Source organism: Sebastes umbrosus, chromosome 4, assembly GCF_015220745.1.
Source record: "Sebastes umbrosus isolate fSebUmb1 chromosome 4, fSebUmb1.pri, whole genome shotgun sequence".
Lineage (NCBI taxonomy): Eukaryota > Metazoa > Chordata > Actinopteri > Perciformes > Sebastidae > Sebastes > Sebastes umbrosus.
This window is the reverse complement of record NC_051272.1, coordinates 31438364-31465563: the sequence shown is the minus strand read 5'-3', so window position 1 is coordinate 31465563 and position 27200 is coordinate 31438364. Positions and strand designations below refer to the sequence as shown.

Below are 27200 nucleotides of genomic sequence, written 5' to 3'. Positions count from 1 at the left end.
TCATTCTCTGCCTCTAATTCTCTCATCAGCGTCAAGCCAAGTACTCCGAGAACAAGCTGAAGTCGATCAAAGCGCGGAACGAGTACCTGCTGACACTGGAAGCGTCAAACTCCTCCGTTTTCAAATACTACATCCACGACTTGTCGGACTTAATTGATGTAAGTATAAAACCACATTGCTTTTGTCAGCCCTGTTCTGGAGACGGCTTCATCTTTAGCAGCACAGATTTGTTTGGGAACAGTCTTTGCTGAGGACATTCTTACATAAACAGAGCAGTCTCCTGAGGTAGATTTTATTAGGTTTCTCTGTGCAGAAGACCCATTGCTATTCAGGGTTTTTTTTCACAGACTTTTAGAATAGACTTAAAATCATGATCAGAGGAGAGACTGATGACTTTAGCAGACGGGCTTGATATAAAAGAGATCGTAGGACACCAGACTGTGGGATGGAAATTACAGCGCAGGACTGAATTAAAGCGGCTTATTAACTTTTGTGATGAAAACTATTCTTTCCTCTTTTCCTTCTCTTCATGTCATTATTGAAAACCCACATATTATATTCAGTACTACTGACATTTTGTCACGGTTTTGACATTTTCCACATCTTTCAGGCTGTCTGAATGGACCCTCAAACCTAGTGGTTTATTTGTGTTGTTATGTACAGCTTCGGGTCATCACTCCATTCACTACAGCACTCACATCTCTCTACTACGCCTCACAAGCAGTTTGCTTTGTTTGACCTTTTTGCTACCGTACCGATAAACATGACTTATTTATAATATGGCTCACCTGGGTGGTTATTATTCTGTTAGAGAAATAAACTCACTATGCCATTTTCTGTGGCGTTTCCAAGGAAATGGGAGACGGCTGGGTTTTTAGCTGACATTTTTAGGGTTTTATATTCCAGACAGGACTGAAGGAGAAGACAAATGCAACCTCTATTCAGCTGCATGCTGTGAGCTGAAATTACCCCTTTCCCTGCTTTGCTCACAAGCCTTCACATCGCACCAGGGTGTGTGTATGTGTGTGTGTATGATTGTGTGCGTGTGTGTGTGTGTGTGTGTGTGTGTGTGTGTGTGAAGGATGCGCTCTGCGTGAGCTATATTGTGCAGGCTCACACACATTTGTTTATTGATGAAGGGGATTTTTTATAGTCGAAAACAAAGTGTAGAAGCTGGCTGGTAGTGGTATTATTGTTTGCCTATCATCACTCAGGCCATGTCACGTTTGTGTGTGTACATGTAACTGACAGTGTGTGTGTCTGTGTGTGTGTGTTTTGTTTATGGGTGCCTGGGGCCTGTGTGTCTTCCCAGGAGAGACCTTGGCCAAGGTTCTAGTTATTAAAAATCAGCATTAGTTCCTGGAGGTAACATTCATTAACATTGAGGTAACATTGTGTAACACAGAGGCAACACTGCTGACTCAGAAAGTGCTGGACTGTTTGTGAGGGAAATTTGTCTTATATAAAGCTCAATCTGACCTTTTATATAAGGTAAATTATAGGTATTTTCGCACATACAGTATAATTTAAGTAGGGCTGTCAATCGATTAAAATATTTTACCGCGATTAATCGCACGATTGTCCATAGTTAATCACGATTAATCACAAATTAATCACACATTTCTATCTGTTCAAAATGTACCGTAAAGGGAGATTTGTCAAGTATTTAATACTCTTATCAACATGGGAGTGGGCAAATAGGTTTGCTTTATGCAAATGTATGTTTACAGTATATTTATTATTGGAAATCAATTAGCAACACAAAACAATGACAAATATTTATTATAGTTAATAAATTATATTATAATAATGAATATTATTATTAGTGTGCTGGCTTGACTATGACTTGAAACTGAGCCTGCTAAAACCTCCGGAAGGTTCACTTTTCTTACAGTTCACAGACGGAACAATTCATGGAGAAAATAATCAGCAGCTAGTTGAATGAAAATAAGGAAAATAATCGTTGGTTACAGCCCTAGTCGAGCGTTAGTTTGACCTTCTTCTTTCCTCTCCTCCAGTGCTGTGATCTAGGGTACCACGCCAGCCTGAACCGGGCCCTGCGGACCTACCTGTCAGCCGAATACAACCTGGAGACGTCACGTCACGAGGGCCTCGACATCATAGAGAACGCCGTGGACAGTCTGGACCCACGAAGTGATCGTCAGAGGTTCATGGAGATGTACCCTACGGCCTTCTGCCCACCGGCCAAATTTGAGTTCCAGTCTCACATGGGAGACGAGGTACATGGTTCAGTTCACGATAGAAGTTGTGATGATGGACTGAAGAACTATATTTGGAGTAAAAAAATCATGTTTCATCATGTTTTAAAATGTTTAGTCATTCACTGTATATGCTGCACTGCAGATAAACTGAACAACGTGGAAGTGAATTTGGAGTTGATTAAAAGAAGTCTCAGACTTAATGAGGTCTGATTTTAGTGCCACGTTTTACTGCGTCTGGGCTGCCGGATCAGCTTTTATGGGGCACTGAATTTGACAAATCATTTGTTAATTCTCCCCCTGCAGCCATGTAGCTCAACATGTGTTAAGAGTTTTACCGTTTGGCTGGCACTAGCGACGCTGATATCATGTCTGTTTACTAGCTGTTGTTGTGCGGCTGTCTGCATTCAGCTGGCAAACGTCACTGTGGTTTGCTCTGCAACTGAAGAAGAATTTGGCTGCCTGTGTCTTGTTTAAACCAGAGGTTACGTGGCCTCCTTGTTCTGACAGTGAGTTATAATTTCAGGTTCCTGATCACTGACAATGTATATCCGCTTTTTTTCCCCAGGTGTGTCAGATCTCAGTGCAGCCACCGGTGAACGGAGAGCTCATCCTGAGGTTCCAGCAGCTTCAGTCTCGCCTGGCTACTCTGAAGATCGAGAACGAAGAGGTAAAATCAGTGTTAATTAAATGCGGCGGCGCTCAGTCCGTCTCCGTCTCACACCTCAGTCCTGACAATTATGCTACTATAATGCATAAAGTTGGCAGTTTGCGGGTCTGGTCGGGTTCGGGTGGTTGAGTAACGCATATTTTTACATGTTGGGCGGTTTGGCTCTCAAAATGGACCGGTGGTTGCGACTGAACTGCTTATCATTTAGGAGCGCAACTAACTGCAACGCTGCATTATTAATCATTCTACCTGTGTTTTTCATCAGATAATGATGAGATAAAATCTTATGTGAAATAAGCTTGACTAAAATTACAGAAATGTTCAATATTATCTGATGATTAAAGTCGCAGTAGGCAGTATATATTTGTGGCATCATTGGGCAAAAAATTCCATAATAACCTTTCAGCATATTGTAATTCAAGTGTTCTGAGAGAAAACTAGACTTCTGCACCTCCTCATGGCTCTGTTTTCTGGCTTTAAAAAATCTATCTAAAATCTAATCTAATCTTGCCCGTGACGGAAGACTTTGACCAATCACAGGTCATTTCAGAGAGAAAGCGTTCCTATTGGCTGTGCTCCGGTCACGTGACCGGTGCTTGGCATTCCTTTTAGAGGACTCAACATGGCTGCCGGGTCGCAAACTTTCTCATTTTACAGCTAAACCGTGCACTACAAGATGATTCTGAAAACATTTGAGGTGAGAAATGGGCATTAACGTACCTGTTTCATGTACTACTGTCAGGATACAGCGACCGTTTTATAAAAATTACTTTTTTAAATCATATTTGCTCCAATCTCGCCCACTACAGCTTTAAACAGAACTAAGATTAAATAAAAAAAACGGAATGACTTTTTGGTGACTAAAACATTTTGAGTTGTCGTCGTCTAAAACCAGACTAAAACTAACAGTTAGTTTATTCCAAATGTTTTTAGGATTGTTCCTCTACGGCTTATGTTGGACTTGCAGGTGTTACAAATTGCAGCTTAATGTCTTCTTCACGCACGCTCAGCAACTTCCACATCGACAACATGATGTTTGTGTGGCTGTAACATTACTGGCTGTACCGCTGTGTGTGCGATATAAAACCATCATGCCTGTAAATGTGTAAATTTGACCGGCAAAAATTTGGATATATGAGACTGATCAGCTGACAACAGGCCGGTTTCCTGCTCGATTGATCAGTGCATCTCTATTAAACAGGTATTTGTGCTGTGTGGGGTTTAGATATGTCAAACATGTCAAACTACTCTCTCTCTCTGCTGCTCCGGCGTTGTTGTCTGCCTGAGATGCAGGAGTTTCGTCACGCTGCTATTTGTTGGTTGCAAGATGCTGACAGCTGCAGAGCTTTAAAGCTACTAAAGAAAGTTAACTTTAGCCAGAAGTCATCCAAGGTGAGACAGAGAAATAGTTGCTGATGATCTCTGAAGAATCAAAGTTTTTTGCTGCATATACACACACACACACACCGCACACAGACACACACGTGCACACTCTGTATTTTCCTCTCTCATGCCCTGCAGGTAGCCATCAAACCCTCTCTGTGAAGCCTTCGTTTTTGCTCCCACCGGTAGAATTCACTATCTCGCTTTTATTTGCTCAAACCTGTCCTGCGCTGCTCTGTTTTGACATTGGAGGTGCATCTCTGCTTCTCAGGCTGTATTGTTTTAATCTGTCTGCAGCATGCTTGAGTAACAAGCCTATTTATTTTTAAATAAAACAAAAGGGGAGGAATACCATGACTGTCCATTACGCTGGCTTTTTGTATCAATTCTAACCTGCCTCCCCTCCTCTCTGTGAGCTCTCACTGCCGTCTGTCTTCATCCTCTCTGTTTCTCTCCCTCCCTCCACATCTGTGCTCTTTCTTTCTTTTATCCCGCTACAAAGACTAGCAGAGACACAGGAACATGTCACTCAGCTTCCTCTACATCCTCTGTGACTTCAGATACTTTTTGATCATATTGTCGACACTCTGTGAAAGTGACTGAAAATACATCTACTGGAAGGAACGATGATGTATAGGATAGCTGCATTTTGGGGCTTATTTGCATGTGCTAATTACTAGAGCTGAAATATTTACTTGACTAGTCAATCGACTGAAACTTAAATTGTGCTTTTGTTTGTTATTTAGTTTTTTTGTTTATATAAAAGGTCTGCAAAGTTACAAAGCTTAAAGTCTATGCCAAAGGGAGTTACTCTCCCTCACAGAAACACTGCTCCTGAACTGCCTGAAACGCCTTGATTGAAGTCCCACCTTTTCTTTCGTAACGTGGTGATGTCACCAAGTAACACATGTGCATAATACCTGCCTAACAGTTAGTTTGGCACGCCCTCAAACAAAGCTAGCTAGAGCGGAGCTGTAGCGGAGTCCGAAGAGTTTAGTTTGGTTGACCAATCACAGCAGAGTGGGCTTTTTAGGGGGGTGGGAGAGCATTTCAGACAGGGTGAAAAGAGGTGCTGCAGTACAGCTGGTATGAAAAACGTTTGTTGAACATTAAAGCATGTAAACATGTTCTAGTAGAAACCCAAAATACAAGTATGCACCTGAAATTAAGCATAGTAGGTCCTCTTTAATTTGTCAAAATTTTGCGAAATTGCCAAATATTTGCTGGTTCCAGCCTCTCAGATATAAGGATTTGATGCTTTTCACTCTAAATTGAATATGTATACTGTATTTTTCTGACATTTAATGATGAATCAATTAATTGAACAAATATTCTGATGAACTAATAATGGAGATAATCCCTAGTTGCAGCCATTTTAAGTATCATTCAGACTCAGTGTGTTCGTTGTTGTGCATCAGGGCCGGTCAGGGTCCTGCTGGTGTCATCACAGTTCACACTGCCTGCAGTATGTACAGTATCTCTGCAACTGGGCACATACACATGCACCCCTGTGACTGTGTGTTTGTGTGCGTGTGAGTGAGGGTATGATGACAAGCCCCGGTTGCTTCATGTCCTTGTCCGCCTGCCTCGCTGAAGCGGATGTCCTGGTGGGTCAGAATTGGAGGGCGCTGCTGCCTTGCGTTAGGATCACCAGATGGCCTCTCTTCCCGGGCACAGCGTGCCAGATACATCCTTGAAAAATGAACTTTCAAAGCGCCGTGTGACGACCTACAAGCACGACTGTCAAATGTACAAGAGAGGGGGAAAAAAAAGAGTCCGTCTTTATCCGGCCAGGAAAGGCTGCAGGGCAGCGCTTAATAGAAGTGCAGCTGTTTCCTCAAACCTCTTTGAATCCCGTAAAACAGTGAAAGAAAACATTGCTGAATAATTTACTGTGCTTCGGTGGTGGGTGGGGGTGCGACGCCAACGTGGGCAGAAAACTCTGGATCTCTGGATTAGTTAAAGGGTTGGGGTTAGCATAGCCCTGCTGGGTGCCTCACTGCAGAAATCGCATTTGAAAAATATTCATTAAAAAAAGTCCGCTCTCCGAGGAGGACGGCGTTCAATTCAGCTCGTCAGTCAGTCAGCGTGGTTCATCTCGTTTTCAGATTTAATAATCTGGCCATTTAGATCTAATTTGCCTCCGTATGAACCAGAGCGCACACGGGCTGATTTTCCTCTCTTTTGTATTCTCAAGACGTTTCACACTAAACTCTGGCAATCTAATGCCATCTCCTTTGCAGGGAGTGTTTGTTTTCCTCAGATAAATTTCAGGGAGGCGCATCAAAGCTTGTGTGTGTGTGTGGTGAGTGGGATGATCAGCAGATTGCACACTTACTACACAGTCTGTTGAAACCTAATGGACAGCAGTCTGCCTTTTTGAGCTGTGATGATAGATGTTGTAATAACTGTCAGTGATGTTGTACTGCTGCCCTGCAGAATGACATCGACTTTAAAGTAAAGTGAATGGAATTATTTTGGATTTTGACAGCGTGGAAGTTGTTTTCAGCCCAGAGAATGATGACTGTAAATAAGCCAGCAACGTAGGAAACACACGAGTCATGGTTCTTTATTGTAAATAAACAAACCTAATTCGATCCAGGGAACTTTTCTCCAGGTCCGTTGTGTGGCTCCAGGGACTAATGGATATGTCCACCAGGTCTCTCTAAGAGCTCCGTTGTAATTGAGCCCAGCAGTGAACACTGGTAACTATTCGTCTGCTGAATAATGGATAAACTCAACAGCTTTTTCACTGGGAGCGATTCTCTCGCATGCATGGGTCCTGTCTTCATGATGACAGCTGGGCCTCTCGCCTCCACGGGGTCAGCCGGGCCGAGGCTGCCAGGGACACATCGAAAGAGAGGCCCATCACACTCAGAGCGTGTAACTAATGACTATGTCGTAGTAAGTTACCTATTTCAGGCCCCTAACTACAGTGCATACATGTAAAGTGATAGATTTCTGTATTTCTTCACTGTCTATCGAAGGCAGCGGGTTACTTTTTCATTTTCGTGCCGAAAATCGCTCCTCCTTTCATCATCAAATGATAATCCCCAACTGTTGACAGGATGATGTTTTTGCAAAGTTTTACGATCGTAGAAAACCCTTATTTCCTTTTCCTACATTGTCATTAGCCGTGTTCAAACCTGCAGTATGTTTTTGCTTCACGATGGGATGGATGACGCTCTTAACTACATCCACATTGTGTTGCCCAAGCATGTGTGTCAACGCTGTAATCCATCAGTGTAACACATGAAAGAGACGAAGTCCACCTTGCCTTTCAGGTGTGTTTTGTTCCCTTTGTTGAAGGCCAAATGAGTCACAGGTCAAGCTGCTTAAAAAAAACGAGCTAATGCACTGTTGTCTCTGTGTGTATACCAGTTACAGGAGGAATCCACCTTGTTCTTTCATTAGCACTGAGGTCAGACTCACTGAATAACTGAGAAACAGGGTCACTACCTTTGAGTGGGGGTCCTCCTCCTGACCATTAGGAATAATTAGGAGGACTTCCAGCTGCGTCTCACTGTGGGCGGCGTTGACCTGTGGTGCACACGCACAATTAAGCTGCCTCATAGCACGTCTATCTTCCCCGGTGTTGAATAGAGCATTTTGGAGCATTTTGCTGAATTTCTCCTTAGAGGTGGTTGTTGGTGTTTCTGCATCAGCATGGCCTCTTTCCTTCTGCAGCTTTTCCACATCAGTGATTCAAGCTCACATGCCTGACAGTCTCTAGACTCTTCCTCCTTGTCTGTTCGTCTCCTTTTATCTTCTTCTCCCTCTCTACCTATTGCTACGTCTCCTCATTCTGCAATCGTCCTTAGCCTATATGGCCCTATACTTATATTATTTTAGTGAATTCATAGACCAAACTGGGTTAGTCAATGAATTTGAAGGGGTTGAACATCAGGCAGAGTGGTCACTGTGTTGACCCTTGACTGACCCCTGGCTTTAATATGTCTTTCCACAACGTCATAGATCTTACGTGAAATTGCAATAAATGAAGGCAATGTGTAATCCTCACAGTCGGGCCATTTTGATTTATAATTGGACCTTTTTTATGTAGATCACCATCATATCATTGAGAATGAGGGCCGGACTTTGGACTGAAATAACAGCAATTTTGAGAATAAAGTTGCATTTAATGACTTTTTTGGCCTCTAGGGATGAGAGTGTCAGTTTGTCAGTCCACCACTTTGGTTCAGACTGAAATATCTCAATAATTGAATGGATTGCCATGGAATTTGGTGCAGACGTTCATGATCAGGTTATACCTAATCAGGTCGCAATTTTAATTTGTTCAAGATATTTCTGGTATTTAGCCATCAACCAAAGGGTTGATGGCTAAATAAATATCTGCAAAACTAATGACATCCTCATCAGCCTCAGGCTCAGCTATACGTTTTAGTGCTAATTACCAAATGTTAGCATGCTAACTTGCTACACTAGGATGTTGAACATGGTTAACATTATACATGCTAAATATCAGCATGTTAGCATTTTCAGTATCACTGTGAGCTTGTTGGCAAGCTGATGTTAGCATTTAGCTCAAAGTAGCACTATGCTTAAAGGGACAGTGTAAAATTTAGGGAGATCTGTTGGCAGGAATGGAATATAATATTCATACCTATGTTTTCTTTATGGTGTATGGTAGTTCTCTTCAGGTGTATAATCACCTGAAAATAAGAATCGTGGTGTTTTTGTCACCTTAGAATGAGACGTTTATATCTCCATAGGGAGTGGGTCCTGTCCACTAGGCCATCCGCCATGTTTCTACAGTAGCCCAACAGACATACCAAACACTGGCTCTAGATAGGGCCATTCGCGTTTTCACATTTTCGTGTCAGCCACCCTAGTTCTCCTACATCCTTGGCACATGGGAGAAGCTTAAGTTGGTTGCAATCTGCAACCTCATCGCTATGTGTTGCCAGATCCTACACACTGCACCTTTAAGTGAAGCCTCACAGAGCTGCTAGCATGGCTGTGGACTGTTGTTTTTTTTTTGGAAAATTCTCACTTTTTTCAGAAAATGACTTTTTTTGTTGTAAAAAGTAGAATTTAATTATCATAATACTTTTATTATGGATCAAATTATGACCTTATTCTTATAGCTTTATCATTTTTTCTCTCCAAATATTAGGATTTTTTTTATTGAAGTCTCAGTTGTACCTAACAGGGGGCCTAATACTCCATTGTACTATCACTGTGTACAGCTAATTCTTTATTCATAGTCTGCAGAATCGATGCTCAGGTCTCTTTAACTTTAATGGAGCTGTTACAAGCTCATTTGCCCTCCCGTTTGTCTGCCACATGCTCCGTCATCTTATGTCATCATATACTGTACACACAGTCATGGCAGCACTTGCACCGCCCGAACATTTTTCGCAGTAAGTGGTGGGGCACGCTCAGCAAAGTCGTGACGTTTACAAGCTCCGGCAGAAGCACTCCTGTTGACAGGATAGAGGCGGTTATGGAAAAGCCTGCGACTGAATGCACCATCTCCAGCAGACGCTGTCCACCTCTGGCCCTTCTGAGTGCATGCAAATTGATTGCTTTGGCTTGGAGTCGTGTTCAGGGGCGGGAGGATTTTTAGGAACTTGCGTCTTGTCAGAAAACACCTGCATTTTTCAGAGTGTCTTGGGATAGCGAGGAAGGTTTTTAGGGAGTGTGATGATACAAGCCGCTAGGTATGCTGTGATGGTAACATCGTGATGGTGAAGAGATGACATCTAGCTTTTAAGCTGGCTGGTTTTTGCAGTTCTTTAACGCTTCTTCATCTTCCCCCTCCATCCCTTGTGTCTCCAGATCAAAAAGACGTCGGAGGCCACCCTGACCACCATCCAGGACATGGTGACCATCGAAGACTACGACGTGTCCGAGTGCTTCCACCACAGCCGATCCACTGAGTCGGTCAAGTCCACTGTGTCGGAGACGTACCTCAGCAAGCCCAGCATCGCCAAGAGGAGGGCCAACCAGCAGGAGACGGAGCAGTTCTACTTCATGGTGAGTGTGTGGTTTAAGAGAAGAGGACACTGGTGGATACGAGAGAGCAAATACAAAGGGAAAAGACTTCAGAGATGTCTTTTTACTTCTGTATGAAAATATAAGTAAATCTCTCTTATAGACTCTCTTTGAAGCCTTGGTTAGCTTTCTATACTTAGATGTTTTAAAAAGTGAAAATGCATGATTTCTCTTGTCTGATCATAGATTTAATATCTGATCCAAAATTGTGTCAAATGAATCTGAGAATATGAACTTTTTATCTGGACTTTAAAAAGCTTAATCTGTGCATGTAAATGATGTTGGACTGAATCTCATGCAACAAGCTCTTTTAGAAATCTGTGATCAACTAGCGGAGGGGTAGCTCTCCCAAAATATTCCCATGTTGTAAGGCTAACTGCTATCGTGTTCCAGTCTGGAGATGGACATGCTCTGATAAAGGCTTTAAAAAGACTCCCAGCGTGTCCTTTGCCCTTGGCTTTCTTATCGTAGATTGCTGTCTTAAGAGCGGCTGCTCTGGCTGGCACTCAGGGCCGCCGTGTAATTACTCTCAATTCTCCACAGAAATTCCGGGAGTTTCTGGAGGGCAGTAATCTCATCTCCAAACTGCAGGCCAAACATGACTTGCTGAAGAGGACACTTGGTGAAGGTACGGTCACGATCCCTTTACTTTTAATACTCTTTTACTCTTATAGCTCCCACGGTACTGTACCTCTCAAGGTCAAATCCACTTCCACTTTAGTTTGTGCGTCGCCCTAATGTGTGTCCAAACAGCCAACTTAACTAATAATTAGTTATTGATTTCCTTCTTTTTTATTTTCTGCAGTTTAAAGCTCTTTGTATAACAAGTCTGTATTTTTCGTATGTATTTTTTTTAATCCGTCATCCCTAGGGCTGACCCAAATGCTTCGAACTTTTGACGGTTGCCATGGTATTCAACATCCAAATCAGTATCCGAATGCTTCGTTTTTAAATAAATATGTAATAATAATGTATAAACAGCCCTAGTCATCCCGTAAAAAACCCTTTCACACAGAAACCTTGCACACTGAGTTTGATGCGTTTTATTGTTCTATTTGTTGCAAAAAAAAAGACAAAACTAAGTTAATTACGTCGGTGCAACGGATAACGCTAGTCCCAAACGGGGCTAATGAGTGAATGACATTAGCAAGAAGCTATCGTTAAGCTGCCCAGAGCACAATCACTACTGTCTAATTTTTCCTACAGTACATCCTTTGTTTTGCGATCATCCCCAATTCCAAGCTGTCACTCGTCACAATCTACCTTTAAATTCCACATCTCTTTATTCTTTAATTTCTTTATCATAAAGTGCTTTGTGCTAGGAAAGAGGTGAATCAGTTTAGCAGATGCCATTTTGGATGATGACGTTTGCACAGCCGGTGGCTCTGAAAGGTCAAACAACCCTCTTTTGCCTTTTGACGGATGCGAAAAAACGCAGAAAATCAAACCTGTTCCGAAAACTTTAATGACAGACAAAAGTTTCGGAGTTGGTGTGTAAACGTGATTGACACAACGTAAGGTCGTATTTATTTTTTAAACGTGGCAACAATATGGACTTGGTGTGCAAAGGCAAATTTCAGCCTTTTTCGTGGCAAACTTCCCCACTGTTTGCCTGCTTTTTCCATTACTCAAAGCTCCTAGATGGTAATCTGGGTTTTAGCCAGGCGAGCCAGAGCTGAGGGAGGTTGTGAACTGGTATTATCCGTCTTAGTGATTGATTTGCTCCCAACTTAATGGACTGCCGTGCATTAGAGGGGTGGCGGTCATTACAGCGGTCTCTCCTTGGTCTTACATGGGAGGGATCTCCTCGAGGCCTCGGCTAATCTGCCGTCAACCCAGAGAGCGTCAGTCAGTCATTGTTCTAACCAGCAGTCCTGGTGGTCTCCCTCAAATTGTCCACTTAATGAGTAATGGGGCCGCTGTGCTAACGAGGACGAGAAAATCTTCCTGCTTCTCCCACACGCTCCTTAATCATAGTGTTATCAATGAGCTGGAGTACAGTATGAGTCACTCAGACACACAGACGGGTCAGATCCTGTTCACGGGAACAGATGGCCACACAGACGAAACTCCTCCAAAACCATTTGGACACTATTTTGCGCTTAATCTTACTTCGCCTGTCCAAACTTGTAGCTCGGTGTATATTTCTGTAATGATTGGTGTGTCTGCGTGCCTACGTCATCTGTAAACTGTGTGCCTTGTGAATGTTTGTTTTTACTCTAATTGTAATGTAGCTAAAGTGTTGCCAGTTTAAGTCTGTGTGTGTGTGTGCGTAGGTGTGTGTATGGGTTTTGACTGCGCTGCTCAAGAGGCCAGCGGTTGCGGACAGATGGCAGGCTTCAAATGCTTCACCGGCCGTATGCAAAATGCACCGCAGGGACCTCAGAGACAGGTCCTGGCATGTCCACACATCTAACTTCCCCTCACATCTCTTCTCTTTTCTCTCTTCACCCGCAGGCCACCGAGCTGACTACATGACCACAAGGTAAAGTACACACACATGCTTCAGGACCTGTGCATATTCAAGACACACATCCAGTGCACTTTCCTTTCAACAGCGACAGAGACATTCGTGATGCAGCTCATCACGCCTCAGGAAATTCTCATGTGACCGTGAAATCAGAGGAGTTCGTAGTTAGACTCAGAAACTAAAACCCGGAAAGCACTGGGCAGATGTGTCGGCCTCCAAGTTTTTTAAGCCCCACCTGGTGCTTCGCATTCCCAAACGTACGATATGTCAGGCCTGTAAAGAGAATAAGAATTGGTATCCTAAGAAAGGAGGAAAAGGGAAGTTTTATTCAGTTACAAAGAAAAGAAAAGAGGAGCGAATAGGAACAGATGGGTCGGTTGAATCTAACTTTTGCATCTTTGAAAACAGATCATATTGCGCTGCATATTTCACTCACATTTGATTTTTATTAAAAAAAAATGTAACACCATATTTTCAGTTCTTCATGAGGAGTGTAAACTAAACAGCCATGGAGCATATAGTGAATGGTCAGTCAGCAACTATTTAGATAGTTGAATTCATCGTTTAGGTCATTTTTCAAGCAAAAATACTAAAAAAGATCTCCATCTTCTTCTCCATTGTGACGATTTGGTGCTTTTCTTTGTTTTATATTCTTGTAAATTGAATATCTTTTAGTTTTGGACTGTTGGTCAGACAAAACAAGACATACAGAGACGTCACCTTGAGCTCTGTGAAAACTTTCGATGTCTGTTTTTCACTATTTTCCAACATTATATAGACAAAAAAAATCTATCAAGAAAATGACTGACAGATTAATCGATGTTGGAAATAATTGATATTGCAGCCCTTCTCTTGAGTAGAGATTAACACCAGTATTTGTAAAGTAAAATGGCAGTAAAGTAAGTACCTGGGTGTTGGTATGCCTAATGACACAGTTGTATTCATATTGTAAAGATTTCTCTTTTGTGTTGATCAGATATTTAAAACACCTTCAGGCTTTTCCAGCAGAATAATTCTGTCACTATGATTGAGCAGCAGAAGGGAACATACCCCGGACTCTTTTAATCTTAGTCCTACAGGTCACAAGAAGCCAAATTGCATCACACACACCAACTAAGAGAGGCAATCCCCCTCAGGGTCTGTGTCATGAGGTAGATGCTGACACATACGATGCTCCCAGCGGGGCTGATATTTCACTGTCTTGTGATATCGTGTGGAGAAAGAAAAGACAGGATTATAAAAGAAAAAGTTCAATCACGGGGTTTTCAGCAGAGTCTGAAAATACCCTCATTCACCCGTCCATCATCTTGAGTCGGAAGGGTTTTAAAGATTAGTCAGCCTCAACTTCAGTTCAAGTTTTTGAAGGACATCAAGGTTATTGGAGAATAGATAAACCGCTCTGCACTGTTTGCTTATTCTAATGTATTCTTTGTATTCTAGACATCCCAACGGGGCATTCAGAACCCTCGGCGGCACCCGGCGGGCTAGACCCCGCTCTGTTTTTAATGTTAGGTTATTTAATGGCAATTTGGAGTCATTTATCAAGGTACTGATCACCAGTCTGCCCGCCTGACATCGCTCCTCCTCCTATCTATTTCCTGTCTTGCTCTGGCTCTCTGGCCATTTTGGTGGGTTCCCCCAAAGCACTTTAGCTTTGATTTATCTTTTACCAACAAACAACATGGATTGTGGAAACCTTCCTCATGACTCAGTGAGCTCTGGCGGTGTGAGATGTAAGGGTGGCTCTGATAGATTTGGAGGGCCGCAGGAGGAGAGGAGCGGCATTCGGAGGGATAAATGTTTGTCTCCGTCAGCTCCCCTGACTCACTGCTGACCTGGCATCACTGAGCCGCTCTGGCAGAGATATCCTCTCCTCCTCCTCCTCCTCCAGAGCGAGAGCAGAGGCCAGTGAAAGCAGCAGGATAAATGGCAGTCAGGGAGCGGATGCCAGACTGATAAGGTATGCTGCTGCCTCCCTCCTCCGGCCTCTCCACTGGTGGCCGTGTCCGGTCCCGCCTGGTCCGGTCCACTTCCCATTGTTTCCTTTTGGGTTTGATTCTAGCACAGAGTGGAATGAGGGTGCACTCTTAGTAAAAGCTTTGGTGGGCAGCTGCTGTGGTTCCTAATCTGGGTCTTGCTTTTCTCTCTCTCTCTTTCTGTTTCTCTGCGACACGTCTCTGTAGCCGCGGACGACGGAACTCACATGCTCGACATCAGGTAGACACCTTGAAGCATCTTGGGGGGCCCATGCTGCTTGCCTGCGCTCATTTCCTTCATCTGTCCTGCCCCTAACAACATTTTCACCACATATCGTGTTTGTCTATATCTTGTATTCGTTGCCTGACTTCTGTGAGTCGACTGAGACAGACTGAGTTGAAGGTTTCCCCCTTAAACACAGACGTTGCAGCAAATTGTATCTTTAGTTTCAATTGTATTTCCCGGCATGAACCGCTTCCAACTTGAAAATTGCTATTGAATTTATGTGATATAAAGCAGTCATCCCCAGTCTCACATATCCAAAGAGATAGTATTACATAATCCTGCTGCACCAGACCTGTGCCTCAAACCTCACGGCTCCACTCCAACGATAGATAGTCGATTTTTGGCATGGTCGCTGTGTTTTGGGCCGTGCGTGTACCCCTGGGGACTGTAAACAGATCCACTGTATCATTAAAAGCATGTACTGAGTCCCTGTCCAGCACTGAGCCGCGGGAGCAGCTGGCACCGAGGCAGAACAAGAGTGCCGTCCACGTTTTAAGTGCGTGAGAGGAATGTGTTTTCTCTGAAGGAGACAGCGCTGCTCCTCTCATCTCCGCCACTCCTGCCCCGAGCTCCCATACTGAGTGTGTGGCTCTTTAGATAAGCGCTCCTTAATTTAAACACAGGGTGCACTTGATTGCGAGCAAAACAAGATATAAAGTATATTTAGCAACACTGGAGGCCAATTGAAATGTGTTGGACAAGAGATTCGTACATGCTTGTTATTGTAGGGTAATGATTTTTTTGGTATCTTTTCTATGGCTGTCAATCAATTCAAATATTTAATCCCATGATTGTTGCAAATTAATCACAAATTATTTATCTGGTCAAAAGTATTTAACACTCTTATTAACATGAAAATCAATTAACAACACAAAACTATGACAAAATGATGTCCAGAAACCAGAAAATCTGAAAAATATGCTCAAACATGGCAAACTCAAGCCCAACAGGCAACAACAGCTGTCAGTGTGTCAGTGTGCTGACTTGACTATGACTTGCCCCAAACTGTATGTGATTATCATAAAGTGGGCATGTCTGTAAAGGGGAGACTCGTGGGTACCCAGAGAACCCATTTTGATTTACATATCTGGAGGTCAGAGGTGAAGGGACCCCTTTGAAAATGGCCATGCCAGTTTTTCCTCGCCAAATTTAGCTTAAATTTGGAGCGTTATTTAACCTCCTTTGCAACATGCTAGTATGACATTGTTGATACCAATAGATTCCTGAGGTTGTATAGTTTCATATGATGCCAGGATCTTCACTCTAGCTTTAAAACTAACTGAGCCCACTACAACCTAAAAATCGCCAGTTGCGTTAAAGAAATTAATGACGTTAAAACAAATATGCGTTAACACATTATTATCGAGTTAACATTGACAGCTCTAATATTTTCTGATATTTCACGATCAGTGAGTTATTATGGGAGACTGGGCATGAAGAAATAGCTGGTGAAGTCAACTCAGTCTGTGTCGGTAAGATCTCAAAAAGGTAACCCTCTCTTTGGATCTAAACCTGCCAACTTCACTTACACTGGGTGTGCATGTTTACATACTTTTAACATCACGTTAACCAGTTTCTGTTAGAGCCCGACCGATACGTTTTTAAAGTGGAACACCACCTAAATTCAGAATTCCAGTACGTTATTTCCATGGGAAAGATTTTCAGATTTAGAATTTGTGAACACGCGTTCCTCTCTCTCAAAGCCAGAAACCAGAGAGGTAAGTCTCAAACTTGTGATGTCATAGGGTATAAAGTCCAGAGCTGCTCCATAGACAATGAATGGGACACTGACTTTATTTTTTATACCCAAATTAGTTTTATTCTATTGTAGTGTTGTCAGTTGCGATACAGAAAATGTTCCCATATACTCAGAACATTCCCCTGGGTGCTCTCAGTGTCATCTAAAACATCTCTCCTCATTCATTGTCTATGGAGCAGCTACACACTTTATACCCTATGACATCACAAGTTTGAGATTTAGCGCTCTAGTTTTTGGATTTGAGAGAGTTGTTCATGTTTACTAATCCTTTTAGACTGTCTTAGACCATAGGAATAATACGTATGAATTTTGAAAATAAGCGTAGTTCCCCTTTAAAAAAGCAATATATTGCATTCGATTTTTATTATTCTCAATTGTTAATATTGACAGCTTTCTCAAAATTCCAGTATCTGTCGGGCTCTAGCTCTTGTACATGTAACACTAACGGCAAATTATACATGATTCTGACATTTTTGTTTACTTTGCCTTCAAAGGACTCTGGACAAGCTATCCCCCGTGTGGTTGAAAGCTGTATTCGCTGCATAAATTTGTATGGTGAGTTGGTTGTTGTTGTCTTCAGTTATGCAATCATAACTGGACGACTGTATTTATATTTTCGTTGATGAATTCTTCTCATAAACCAACTGCAACCTGCGTCATTTCCATGTCTTATCTGGCTTTGGTGAAAAGTGACACTTCAAGTGATATCCATCCAGGCATTAATTGTTTTGGGTGTGTACATAGTTTGTCATGTTGGGGTTTCAGTGTGTTCAGTCATGGGAAAATGCAGATTCCATCCTGTTTACAGCGGTGCAGCCTTTTTACACCCAGCTTCCCAAACATACCGTGAGACAGACAGCTTAGCCTGGCACGATGATGAGTTACAATATCGGTTTTAAACCAGATTGAAAAAGACACTCTGAAAGAATGTAAACTCGTAAACATTTTAAGATGTGACAGTAGTGAGATTTTGTGGTTTACATTCTATCCAGCAGCCAACTGATGACGTACAAATCTAAGAGAGACAAAAAGCAGACCAATCATGCTTCCTCCTGACCCTTGGCCTCTCCCCTTATTAAGTCCTAATCCCAGCTGGAAGACACTTTAGTAAAGCTTGATTGCGGCCTCCCCGACTCATTAATTATCTTTAATTAGAAAAGTGAAGGGGCTTAACGAACAGGATGTGCCTTTTAGGTCCAACTAAAGTAGGCTTTATATGCTGAGTGAGGGAGTTTCTTCCTGTGAGTGGACTCATGAGCATGTGGAGTGTGTCTGTCCTTTACCCTCTGTTTCTCCTTCCTTACCGTCTGTCTCTGCGCAGGCCTCCAACATCAAGGAATATTTCGCGTATCTGGATCCCAGCTGGAAGTCAATGACATCAAGAACTCATTCGAAAGAGGTGCGTGATGACTAATTATCACACATTATATTGACCACATTTTGCCAGTGGGCTTTTAGAGTTGTTATGTCACATAAAATCATGTGCATTTTTAATTAAGGATGTCCTGCTGACCTGCTCACTTGTCTGTGTCTTAGGAAACGACCCCCTGACGGACGATGAGAACGGTCATGACATCAATTCGGTGGCTGGCGTTCTCAAACTGTACTTCCGTGGCCTGGAGAACCCTCTTTTCCCCAAAGAGAGGTTCAACGATCTGCTGTCATGCATCAGTAAGAACACATTTCTGCTTAGTATCAGTCGTTTTATTCTGAGTGCATCTCTTTGTTGTCAATCTTGGCATAACAACTCCATGTTATTACACTGTTGTTCTGTCTCACTCAGATGGAATTTTGATCCTCACGTCTTTTTACGCGTGTCAAATTAACTCATAGTTTACAGTACATATGAAAATACATTTCCCTAAACTGTTTTTAGGAGCCCAATTTTAACTATCGTCCTTTAAAGGTCACCTATTATGCAAAATGCACTTTTCCATGTCTTTTAAACACACTCCCTTATACAATGTTTAACTTACTCAAAACATTTATAAAATTGTAACAAAGTAAAATTTCACTTTTAATAATCAACATAAAACTTAAGTTAGTACCCACAAACTCCTGTCTACAAGCTGTAAACCTACAAGTATAGGACTACAGTTTGCTATGGGCAGGAATACAGTCTCTAGTTGTTCATATTGAAATGTCTGATAATTCTAGCATCGTGAATGCTTGCTAATGCTTCTCCTGGATAGTTTTAATTATGTGGTTGAAGCACTATTTCACTCACTGAAAGCCCTTTCAGACACAACGGCACCACTGCGCTCTGAACCCCCATTATTTCATGTAGCTACGGCTTTTCGTTACGTCGAGCAAAGCCCAACTTTGGGCGCTGCACCCTGTGATGTGCGCTGAACCCAGCGGCGAGCGCAGTTCAAACATGAGCTCAAACTGCGCTGTGTTGCGAGCATAGACTGCTCTCTTACGCTGGAAAACGACATTTGGTGTAGCTCTATTGTCGTCTGGGTGTAAACAGTAGGGCAGAGAAGTACAAGAAATGGGTTAAGTGTGAAAATTTGACATAAATCGGGAGAAATACGGGACAATTTTGACCCCGGGAAGAAACTGGGAGAGGGCGATGAAAAACGATGGTCTCCCGGGAAAATCAGGAGGGTTGGCAAGTAGGTCTATAGTAATATTAGTAATTAGTTAGCATCATTAGCATCATTCACGCAGTGTGTATTCCCCATCAAATACAGTCCTCAGATGAAACGGTATAATTAATCATCTGCAGTGTTTTGTCAGCAGAATGGCTCTGACTTCTCCTCGTCTCTGACACTTTGTGTTGACACTACTCTGTGGTATTTGGTCGAGTACTGAGAAGGATATTATCTGTCCGTAAGTGGCACAAAGCTGGCCACGCTTACAGGATTGCGGTGGAATGTTAAATGTCCGCAGTAACTGAGCGGCGTTTGACTGCAGAGCTGAATCTACACCGAGGTCCTCATAAGAAAAGTCACATTGTCTTTTTGCTGTGAGTCAGTTCGCACAGATCAGTCAGCTCTTTGTGTGGCTTTTTCCTGATCTTTTAAGTCATTACATAGGGGGGCTTTAGGCTCTGTTAAAGAACAATTGAACATACACAGAGTCACATGGGCACAACGTGTGCTGTAATGCCTCGTGCAGCTTTGTGTGTGTGCCATGTATATGTGTGTTTTTATGTTCGTGCAGGCTTTTGTGTACTCGTGAGTGTGCGAAGTGTGTCTGTGTGTGTGTTTCCTGGGTGTACTTTTACACATTTGTGCAGGATGAGTGATGGGGATTCCCTGTTTACATTCCCCAGCTCAACATGCCAGTGATTGCAGTGTGGGCTGAACGCCCAGCAGCCTCCATATTAAAAACCCTCTGCTTATTCCATATGGAGCAGCTCAGACCAGCTACAAGATCACTTTTCCATTTAACTGCTCTCAGTTGACTGTGTGTTTTTTTCCACCACAGCAGGCGTACTGCAGCAAACTGCTATCTTTCATTTGGGAGTTTGCAGCAGGGATGTTTCGTGCGGGTGTTTTTCACATGTGTGTTTGTAGGTGATGTATAAATAGTAGCTTCTGAAGTGCTCAGGAGCCTTGCAGAAACCTAGTTAGGAATTCATGAAAAATGAAATACATCACAAGTATCCCGGAAGCCCAAATCCCAGATGGCACAAAGTGGCTGGAGGGTGACAGGGCTATTTTTAGCAGCGAGCAGAGCCCCCAGCTCAGCCAAATAAAATAGGCTGCTTCAAGTGCCACGGCGGAACAAATGAGATAGTAATGAAAGACACAAAGGTCGGCAGTCTAGCATGTTAAATGCTTTGTTTTGGTTTAAAGTTATGATAATGTTCCTGCAATTAATGTGTTGAGAAAAAGTTCTTTTGTTGGTAATATATCTGTATTTCTGCAAGAAGAGGAGTGAAAGTGAAAGAGGACTGGACAAAATGGTTTTAAAGAGATGCTGTTTTCATTTAGAGCAGGAAAAACGATTTAATGTCATCGTCATCGGGCGCTAACAAAGATTGCTGACTTCCTTCTCTTCCTCTTCCTCTTCCTTTTTGGTGTCAGCAGTGTAACACAGGCTGAGGTGAAGGTCACCACCACAGAGTTGATACATTTCCAATGGCCTCTACACACACACACATTTTACACATCACTGCATTAGTACATGTTTGCAGGTCCTCCAGAGACTTACAGTAATTCTGATACGTAATTGGCTCAGCTTCAATGTGCTCTTAAATTTCTATGCTGGGATGTGGTGTGGTGATAATCAATATGTGGACATCATCAGGTAGATGAGGTGGAGCAGCAGAGGTGAATGGACGGAAACAAAGCAGTCTTTATTAATTTAATTTTCTTCTTGTATTATAACATTTTACTGCACTAACATCATACCCTCTCTATTCTTTTTTTTTTTTTTTGCTGCTCTAGGAATAGAGAACCTGTATGAGAGAGCGCTGTACATCCGTAAGATCCTCCTGACCATTCCCAGATCAGTCCTCATCGTCATGCGCTACCTCTTCGCCTTCCTCAACCAGTAAGTTTATAGACAATATAGTAAATCCACCTTGTATTTAACTTCTTAAGGATTGCCCCCTCAGAGCAGTTAAGAGCAACCACTGCTGTCAGTCATGATTTGATCTGAAATACAGTGCAATATCGGTCAGCCTTAAAGGGTAATTTTGGTATTTTTCCAACCTCTATTTTCCCATGTTTTTGCGTCTAACTGACTAATAGCAACAACAGTTTCTGAAATTGGTCCAGCATAGAGGGAGAGCGCTGTAGACGGCAGCTGCTCGGAGGCTGCAATATGGTGCTATCGGGGCAAGCTGGCACCGTCATTTACGTCACTTTATGTAAAGAGTCTTGTTCTGAAATCACGCAAGGTGACGTGTTGCCGGAAGACAACGGTGGAATAGTGGAATACATCCATGGTGGAAACACGAGTGCCGCTACATTGACGCTGCTTAGGCTGCCGGTTGCAGCGTTATACCTCCATGCTGGACCAGTTCAAAAAACTGTTGTCTCCATTAGGCACTTAGACAGAAAAGCACAGAAAATAGGGTCCAGGTTGAAAAATACAGAAGTTACACTTTAACATGGTCTCCTTGTTTACATCTCTCCTTTCCTACCTCCTTCCATCCACCCCCTCCTCTCTCCAGCCTATCCCAGTACAGTGACGAGAACATGATGGACCCATACAACCTGGCCATATGCTTCGGCCCCACGCTCATGCCCACACCAGACAGCCTGGACCAGGTCTCCTGCCAGGCCCACGTCAACGAGATCATCAAGACCATCATCATCCACCACGAGACCATCTTTCCTGACGCCAAAGAACTGGACGGGCCCAACTATGAGAAGTGTATGGCTGGAGGAGACTATTGGTGAGGAATGATGCATTTAGCTGCTATTCATTGATTCATTATCCAAACGGGACATAATTCTTCAGGTTCAGTTTATTGTTCACAAGACTTGAATCAATCGCAAATCAACTTTTGATCTTTGAGCTACAAGACACGCACTGTCTGGCTGCTAAGCCGCCCTGTCACTGTTGTCTGAAGGTCAAGATGTAGGTTATCCAGGATTAAAAAAGGAAAGATGGAAAGCATTCTGATGAGATCACCTCATGCAGCTGCACAGATTTCCTGAACGACATGCAGAGAGTCGGACAGACGCCGGTGGTTTCCTTTTTTTTTTTCTCTCTTACCATGAATGGAACAGAGGCACGCAGCCAAACCTCCTTCATTAGGGACTCACTCAACATGCAGGTATGCGTGCGCTGTCAACGCTGCAGCTGTGTCAGTAGTATGTCAGTAGAGTTGATATGAATAATTATGCTCACCAATTATGCGTCTGTGGTTAAGGAACATGACAAGGTAGAGCGTGTCTCAGTGCTGACTTTACATGGTGGACTCTTTTCTAGGTGAGACGGGTTGAAACAATCACTTTAATTAGATCACGGCGGGAGGAAAAAGAAAGGTCACCTGGCAGGGAAAGGATGATTAGGTGAATTGCAGCACATACTGGAGTCAAACCTGAGGCCCTTTGCCAGCTCAACATCTGTAAGCAGCATTTAGCACTTGTTTCTTCCTCTCTTTATCGGTCCCTATTCCTGCTTTTCTATGCTCCCACATCACCACAGGCTGACAGGGATTTATCCCTGGCTGAAGCTAATCACCCGTCTCAGCACGACCATGTCCCCATCCCCTCCCCCGGCAACACACATGAAGCCCCGGGGAGATTTGTTGTCTTGGCTGCCTCCCTTTCTTTCAGAATAGGAGGTGGCTGGTGACGTGCTAGCATGGGAGGAGACACTCACTTCCTGGCAGCATTAATCTGTGTGTGTGTGTGTGGCATTATCGCCAGCTCTCTCAGCACGATGCCAGAAAAAGACCATTTAGAATAAGAGGCCCAACCACAGATAGAGGATCTAAGCCTCTCACAGAATAATGACCGCTATTTGAACTTCCTCTTGGTTTTATTAATTGTAAAAACATCTTCACTGAAATGAGATTTGACTGTTGGGATTTGAGCAAAAGTCTTATGTTTCAAACCGAATTAGGAGATAAAGTGTCTTCAAACAGCTTTCATTTCAAGAAAGAAAAAGAGGTGAGGGAAAAGATCCAGTCTGTTTTGAAACTAGAGTTGTTCCGATACCGATACCAGTATCGGAAATGTGTCCAATACTGCCCAAAATTCGGGATTGGGTATCGGCGAGTACACCTGTCTATGCACCGATCTGATACCATAACTTACTAGAAGTGCACTTGGAGAGCGCAGACCTCCGCCAAGGCAGGTTTCATGTACGTCGCCCTGGATGTATCATGGCTGCCACTGGCAACTACTGTTTTATAGCAGCAAAGCAGAACTGATTGCAGGTAGTTTGTCACGTGACGATGGCAAACAACAACATTGTGGTGCTAGGGGAGAGTGTAACGTTAACGGTAGTCAGAGCGAGGACAATATCAGCCATTTGGCGATATTACACAGTGGAAAATCCAACAAGTAAAACTGAATAATAAAAGAAAGTTCTATGTCATTCATTCTCTGTATGCATTTGTTCATGTTTTACAAAGGTTTTAACCTGAGCCAGGCCATACAACAAAGATAGTAATCATATCACATCCATACATGGTCAGCAGTAAACAGCTGTTTTATAGTAATAATGATAATAACTGTATACTTTTTTTATCACGCTGGTATCGGAGCAGTACTCGGTATCTGTCGATACAGCAAGTTCAGGTATTGGAATCGGTATCGGGAAGGAAAAAATGGTATCGGAATATCTCTATTTGAAACTGACCCTTTGAGCCCTGATGCTGGCTTCGCTGTGATCCTGACAGTTTGCATGTTGTCCCCCACAGTGAGAGCCCCTACAGTGAGCACGGAGCCCTGGAGGAAGTAGAAAACGAGGGAGGGACAGAGACACACACCAGCGAGGATGGTGAGTAACTATTTAAACATGTTTGTATGCATGTAGTACACAATGACACACACACTTCAGTTATATGTGTACATTTGTCCTTTTTGCAGCATTGTTTTCCACCAAACAATATCATTCATTGAACATTACATGAATTCAATTTAACCATCACGCGCACACACACACTCACTCATAAAGTGCAACGCTGTACTCTCCCATCAGTATGTCCATACTGAAACTTTCCCTTGTGTCCGAGGGTTCAGTCCAGCTCTCTGCGTCTCACTGCAGCTAATCCTGCCTTTCAGCTTGTTAAATGCAGTAACCTTGAAGGGCCAGGGAACTGGGCTCACAGTGATGGACGGCCATTCATATTGTAATGATTTTGCTTCTCCCTCTGGACCTCGGGACACTTCCACATCCCCCCCCCTTTTTACAAATTCCAGGGTGGTCTACACCAACTGAGAATTCTTGTTTTCACAAATGTGAAACACTTCCAAAGTGTCACAGGCTCTATTCAAAACCGCCTACTACATACTACTGACGAACACAGTATGCAGTATAGAGTACATACTGCATACTGCGTTCCTCAGTAGTATACAGTATGCAACAGTTAAAGTGATTTATTTTGCAGTATGCTAGACCAGGCTTTAGCCTTTAAACCAGCTCTTACCTCTTAGCAAACTCGTACCACTATTACAATATTATCGAAGAATACAACGTTGATTTCTTTTTTGTTTATGTTATGCTTGTTTACTTTATAAGATACTGCATGGTTTAAACAATTTATTCTAACAGCTCATAGTGAAGTAACACAAACAGGATCATCAACAAGGGGAGACAGGAAATATAAAACCAAAATCCAAAACATTTCCTCAAACTGCTTTTTCAGTTACTTCAGCAACTAAACAGTGGACTGATCTCCCTCCAGATATTAGAGTAATGTTAAAAAGGGTCATGTTGTCTCAGCAGGTATCTCTCTGCCCCGTCAGAGGCAGCGCTTTCCCTCACCTCTTCCCTCGCCACTCTGCTGCTCTGTAGCCGCTCTGTGAGCGTCACTGGCCGGCTCTCCAGCGAGCTACGCCTGCGGGCGTTTGTGGAGCTTTTCAACTCCAAAAAGGCAGATAAACACAGGTTCCCGTTAATTTAATAATGGACATTTGTGTTGTGATATTTAAACAAACTATCCGTCAACAAGAAAATAAAAGCAGTCTCTAGAGAGAGCTCCAGCCAGCTCATAGCGGGTTCTGTGAGCGTGAATGCCCGGCTGGCGAGGGAGCGACTCTGGCAGGCGTTAGCTAGCTGTCACAGCAGTTTGTGGAGCTTCTAAACTCTGAAAACGGTGGAGCAAATGTTCAATTCGCCATCTAATATTGAAAAACTTTCAATATTCAAAATTTACGCAGTTGATGTCTCGCCTCAAAAATTAAAAAAAACTGAATTTAGTGATGAAATAGAGCTGTACTGTTCCAGCGCTTTGTATTGTAGGATACAGTAGGCGAGGTAGACTGGTCCGATGCATATTGAAGATTTTTTCAGATCAGTATATCATCTGGGTATTTTTGGCATATTTTTAGCATACTGCATACTACATTTTAATCCCCTTGGATTTTTTTTTTTAAGAATAGCAAATGTATGGAGTGTGTGTCAAAAGTGTGAGGTTTTAATAGCTCTCCAAATATTATACGGTCTGTGTTTTCTCTACGTTTAACTACATTTCCATGTGTCCAAGAGAAATATGAAGGAAAAAAACCCCACCAGGCTCCTGTAGACACTGGGGGATACAATAGACTTCTAGACATGGTGGGATACTGTGCATTTGTGTGATCATAAATGTGGTCCTCTGTTTGAGTGAAATGAATACCAGTTGGTCTGGTCCAAATCAAATAGCGAGCGAGTTAGTTGAAACCAAAATATCAGCCGGGGTCAGACATTGCTGTTAACGTCCAGGGAAAAAAAGGCAGAAAAAGACAATAAAACTTCCAGCTCATTCAAAAGTCATAAATATCCAAGACAGAGAGAGCTGACCAGATGTAGCGAGTGTGAGCCAAAAAGAGTCCACCTATAGCCGAGCCGAGGCTTCATATCTCACCTTAGTAACAGACTTCCCTAAACCTGTTTCCATGGTGACAGCTGCCCCAATCCTGTCTCCTTTTCACACCCAGAGAGGTTTTTTTAGGGGCTCCCCGTCACCGTTCGTCATCAGTCTCCATAGAGGGAAATCTGGTAGATCTCTTCTCATTACATCAGCTGTTAATCACTCTGCTTCCAAATTAAAGTCATCATCTGGATGTCCTTTATAAATAAAAAGGACATGTGATTACACAAGGAAACTTCTCTCTGTGAGGAATCCCACTGTAAAACACAGATGGCAGCTATCAACTCTTTGAGTAATTAATGGAAGATTATGTTTTCCAGAAATCCCTTGCTACCATGGTTTTGTTCCAAAAGCTTCTTTGAGCGGACTGGGAGGATGTCCTCCCTGACATGAGTCCCTCCCTGCAGAGTCTTGAACTGTGGTCAACTTATTGTCGTCAGTTATTTTTAAATCCCCATGACCTCATTTGGATTTCAGACACAAAAGCAAACCTCTTTCCCTGTTTGTTTACCAGCACTTGATTCTGCAGACGGTAATAGTTATATGCAGTGTTGGAAAGTAACAAGCTACTTTTACTCAAGTACTGTACTGAAGTACAATTTTGAGGTTTGTGTGCTTTACTTGAGTATTTCCATTTCCAAGATTAGAGAAAAGTCCAACATTTTAATAGAAATTTGTGTAGCAGAAGTTTGTTTTTTTATCCCGATTAATCATCTCACGACCCCTCAGATTTATTTTGTGACCCTGTAGAGTCCGAGCCCTGAACTAAACTACTGATGTAATATATAATATAACTATAAATATAATAATATATAATTCGCAAAATGAAGACTTTTACTTTTGGAACTTTTAGTACATTTGGATTATAATACTTCTGTTACTTAAGTAAGATTTTAAATTAATGAATTTTTCTAGTAATGAAGTACTTA

General features: G+C 42.6%; 1 protein-coding gene across 7 annotated transcripts in view; it reads left to right on the top strand.

Annotated features, from left to right (window-relative positions):
• Positions 1–27200, top strand: part of srgap1a (SLIT-ROBO Rho GTPase activating protein 1a) — a 102019-nt gene that overhangs the window by 58921 nt on the left and 15898 nt on the right. For 4 of the 7 annotated variants that reach the window (XM_037768729.1, XM_037768728.1, XM_037768732.1 and 1 more), the window contains exons 6-18: positions 30–158; positions 2019–2240; positions 2788–2889; positions 10075–10272; positions 10834–10918; positions 12748–12775; positions 14201–14306; positions 17276–17336; positions 18103–18180; positions 18318–18452; positions 21182–21287; positions 21913–22137; positions 24118–24197. In XM_037768729.1, the coding sequence (XP_037624657.1) occupies positions 30–158; positions 2019–2240; positions 2788–2889; positions 10075–10272; positions 10834–10918; positions 12748–12775; positions 14201–14306; positions 17276–17336; positions 18103–18180; positions 18318–18452; positions 21182–21287; positions 21913–22137; positions 24118–24197 (1555 nt within the window). Of the gene's footprint in view, positions 1–29; positions 159–2018; positions 2241–2787; positions 2890–10074; positions 10273–10833; positions 10919–12747; positions 12776–14200; positions 14307–14943; positions 14978–17275; positions 17337–18102; positions 18181–18317; positions 18453–21181; positions 21288–21912; positions 22138–24117; positions 24198–27200 lie in introns of those variants that run through there. The other 3 variants (XM_037768731.1, XM_037768730.1, XR_005206759.1) reach the window with 2 other exon arrangements.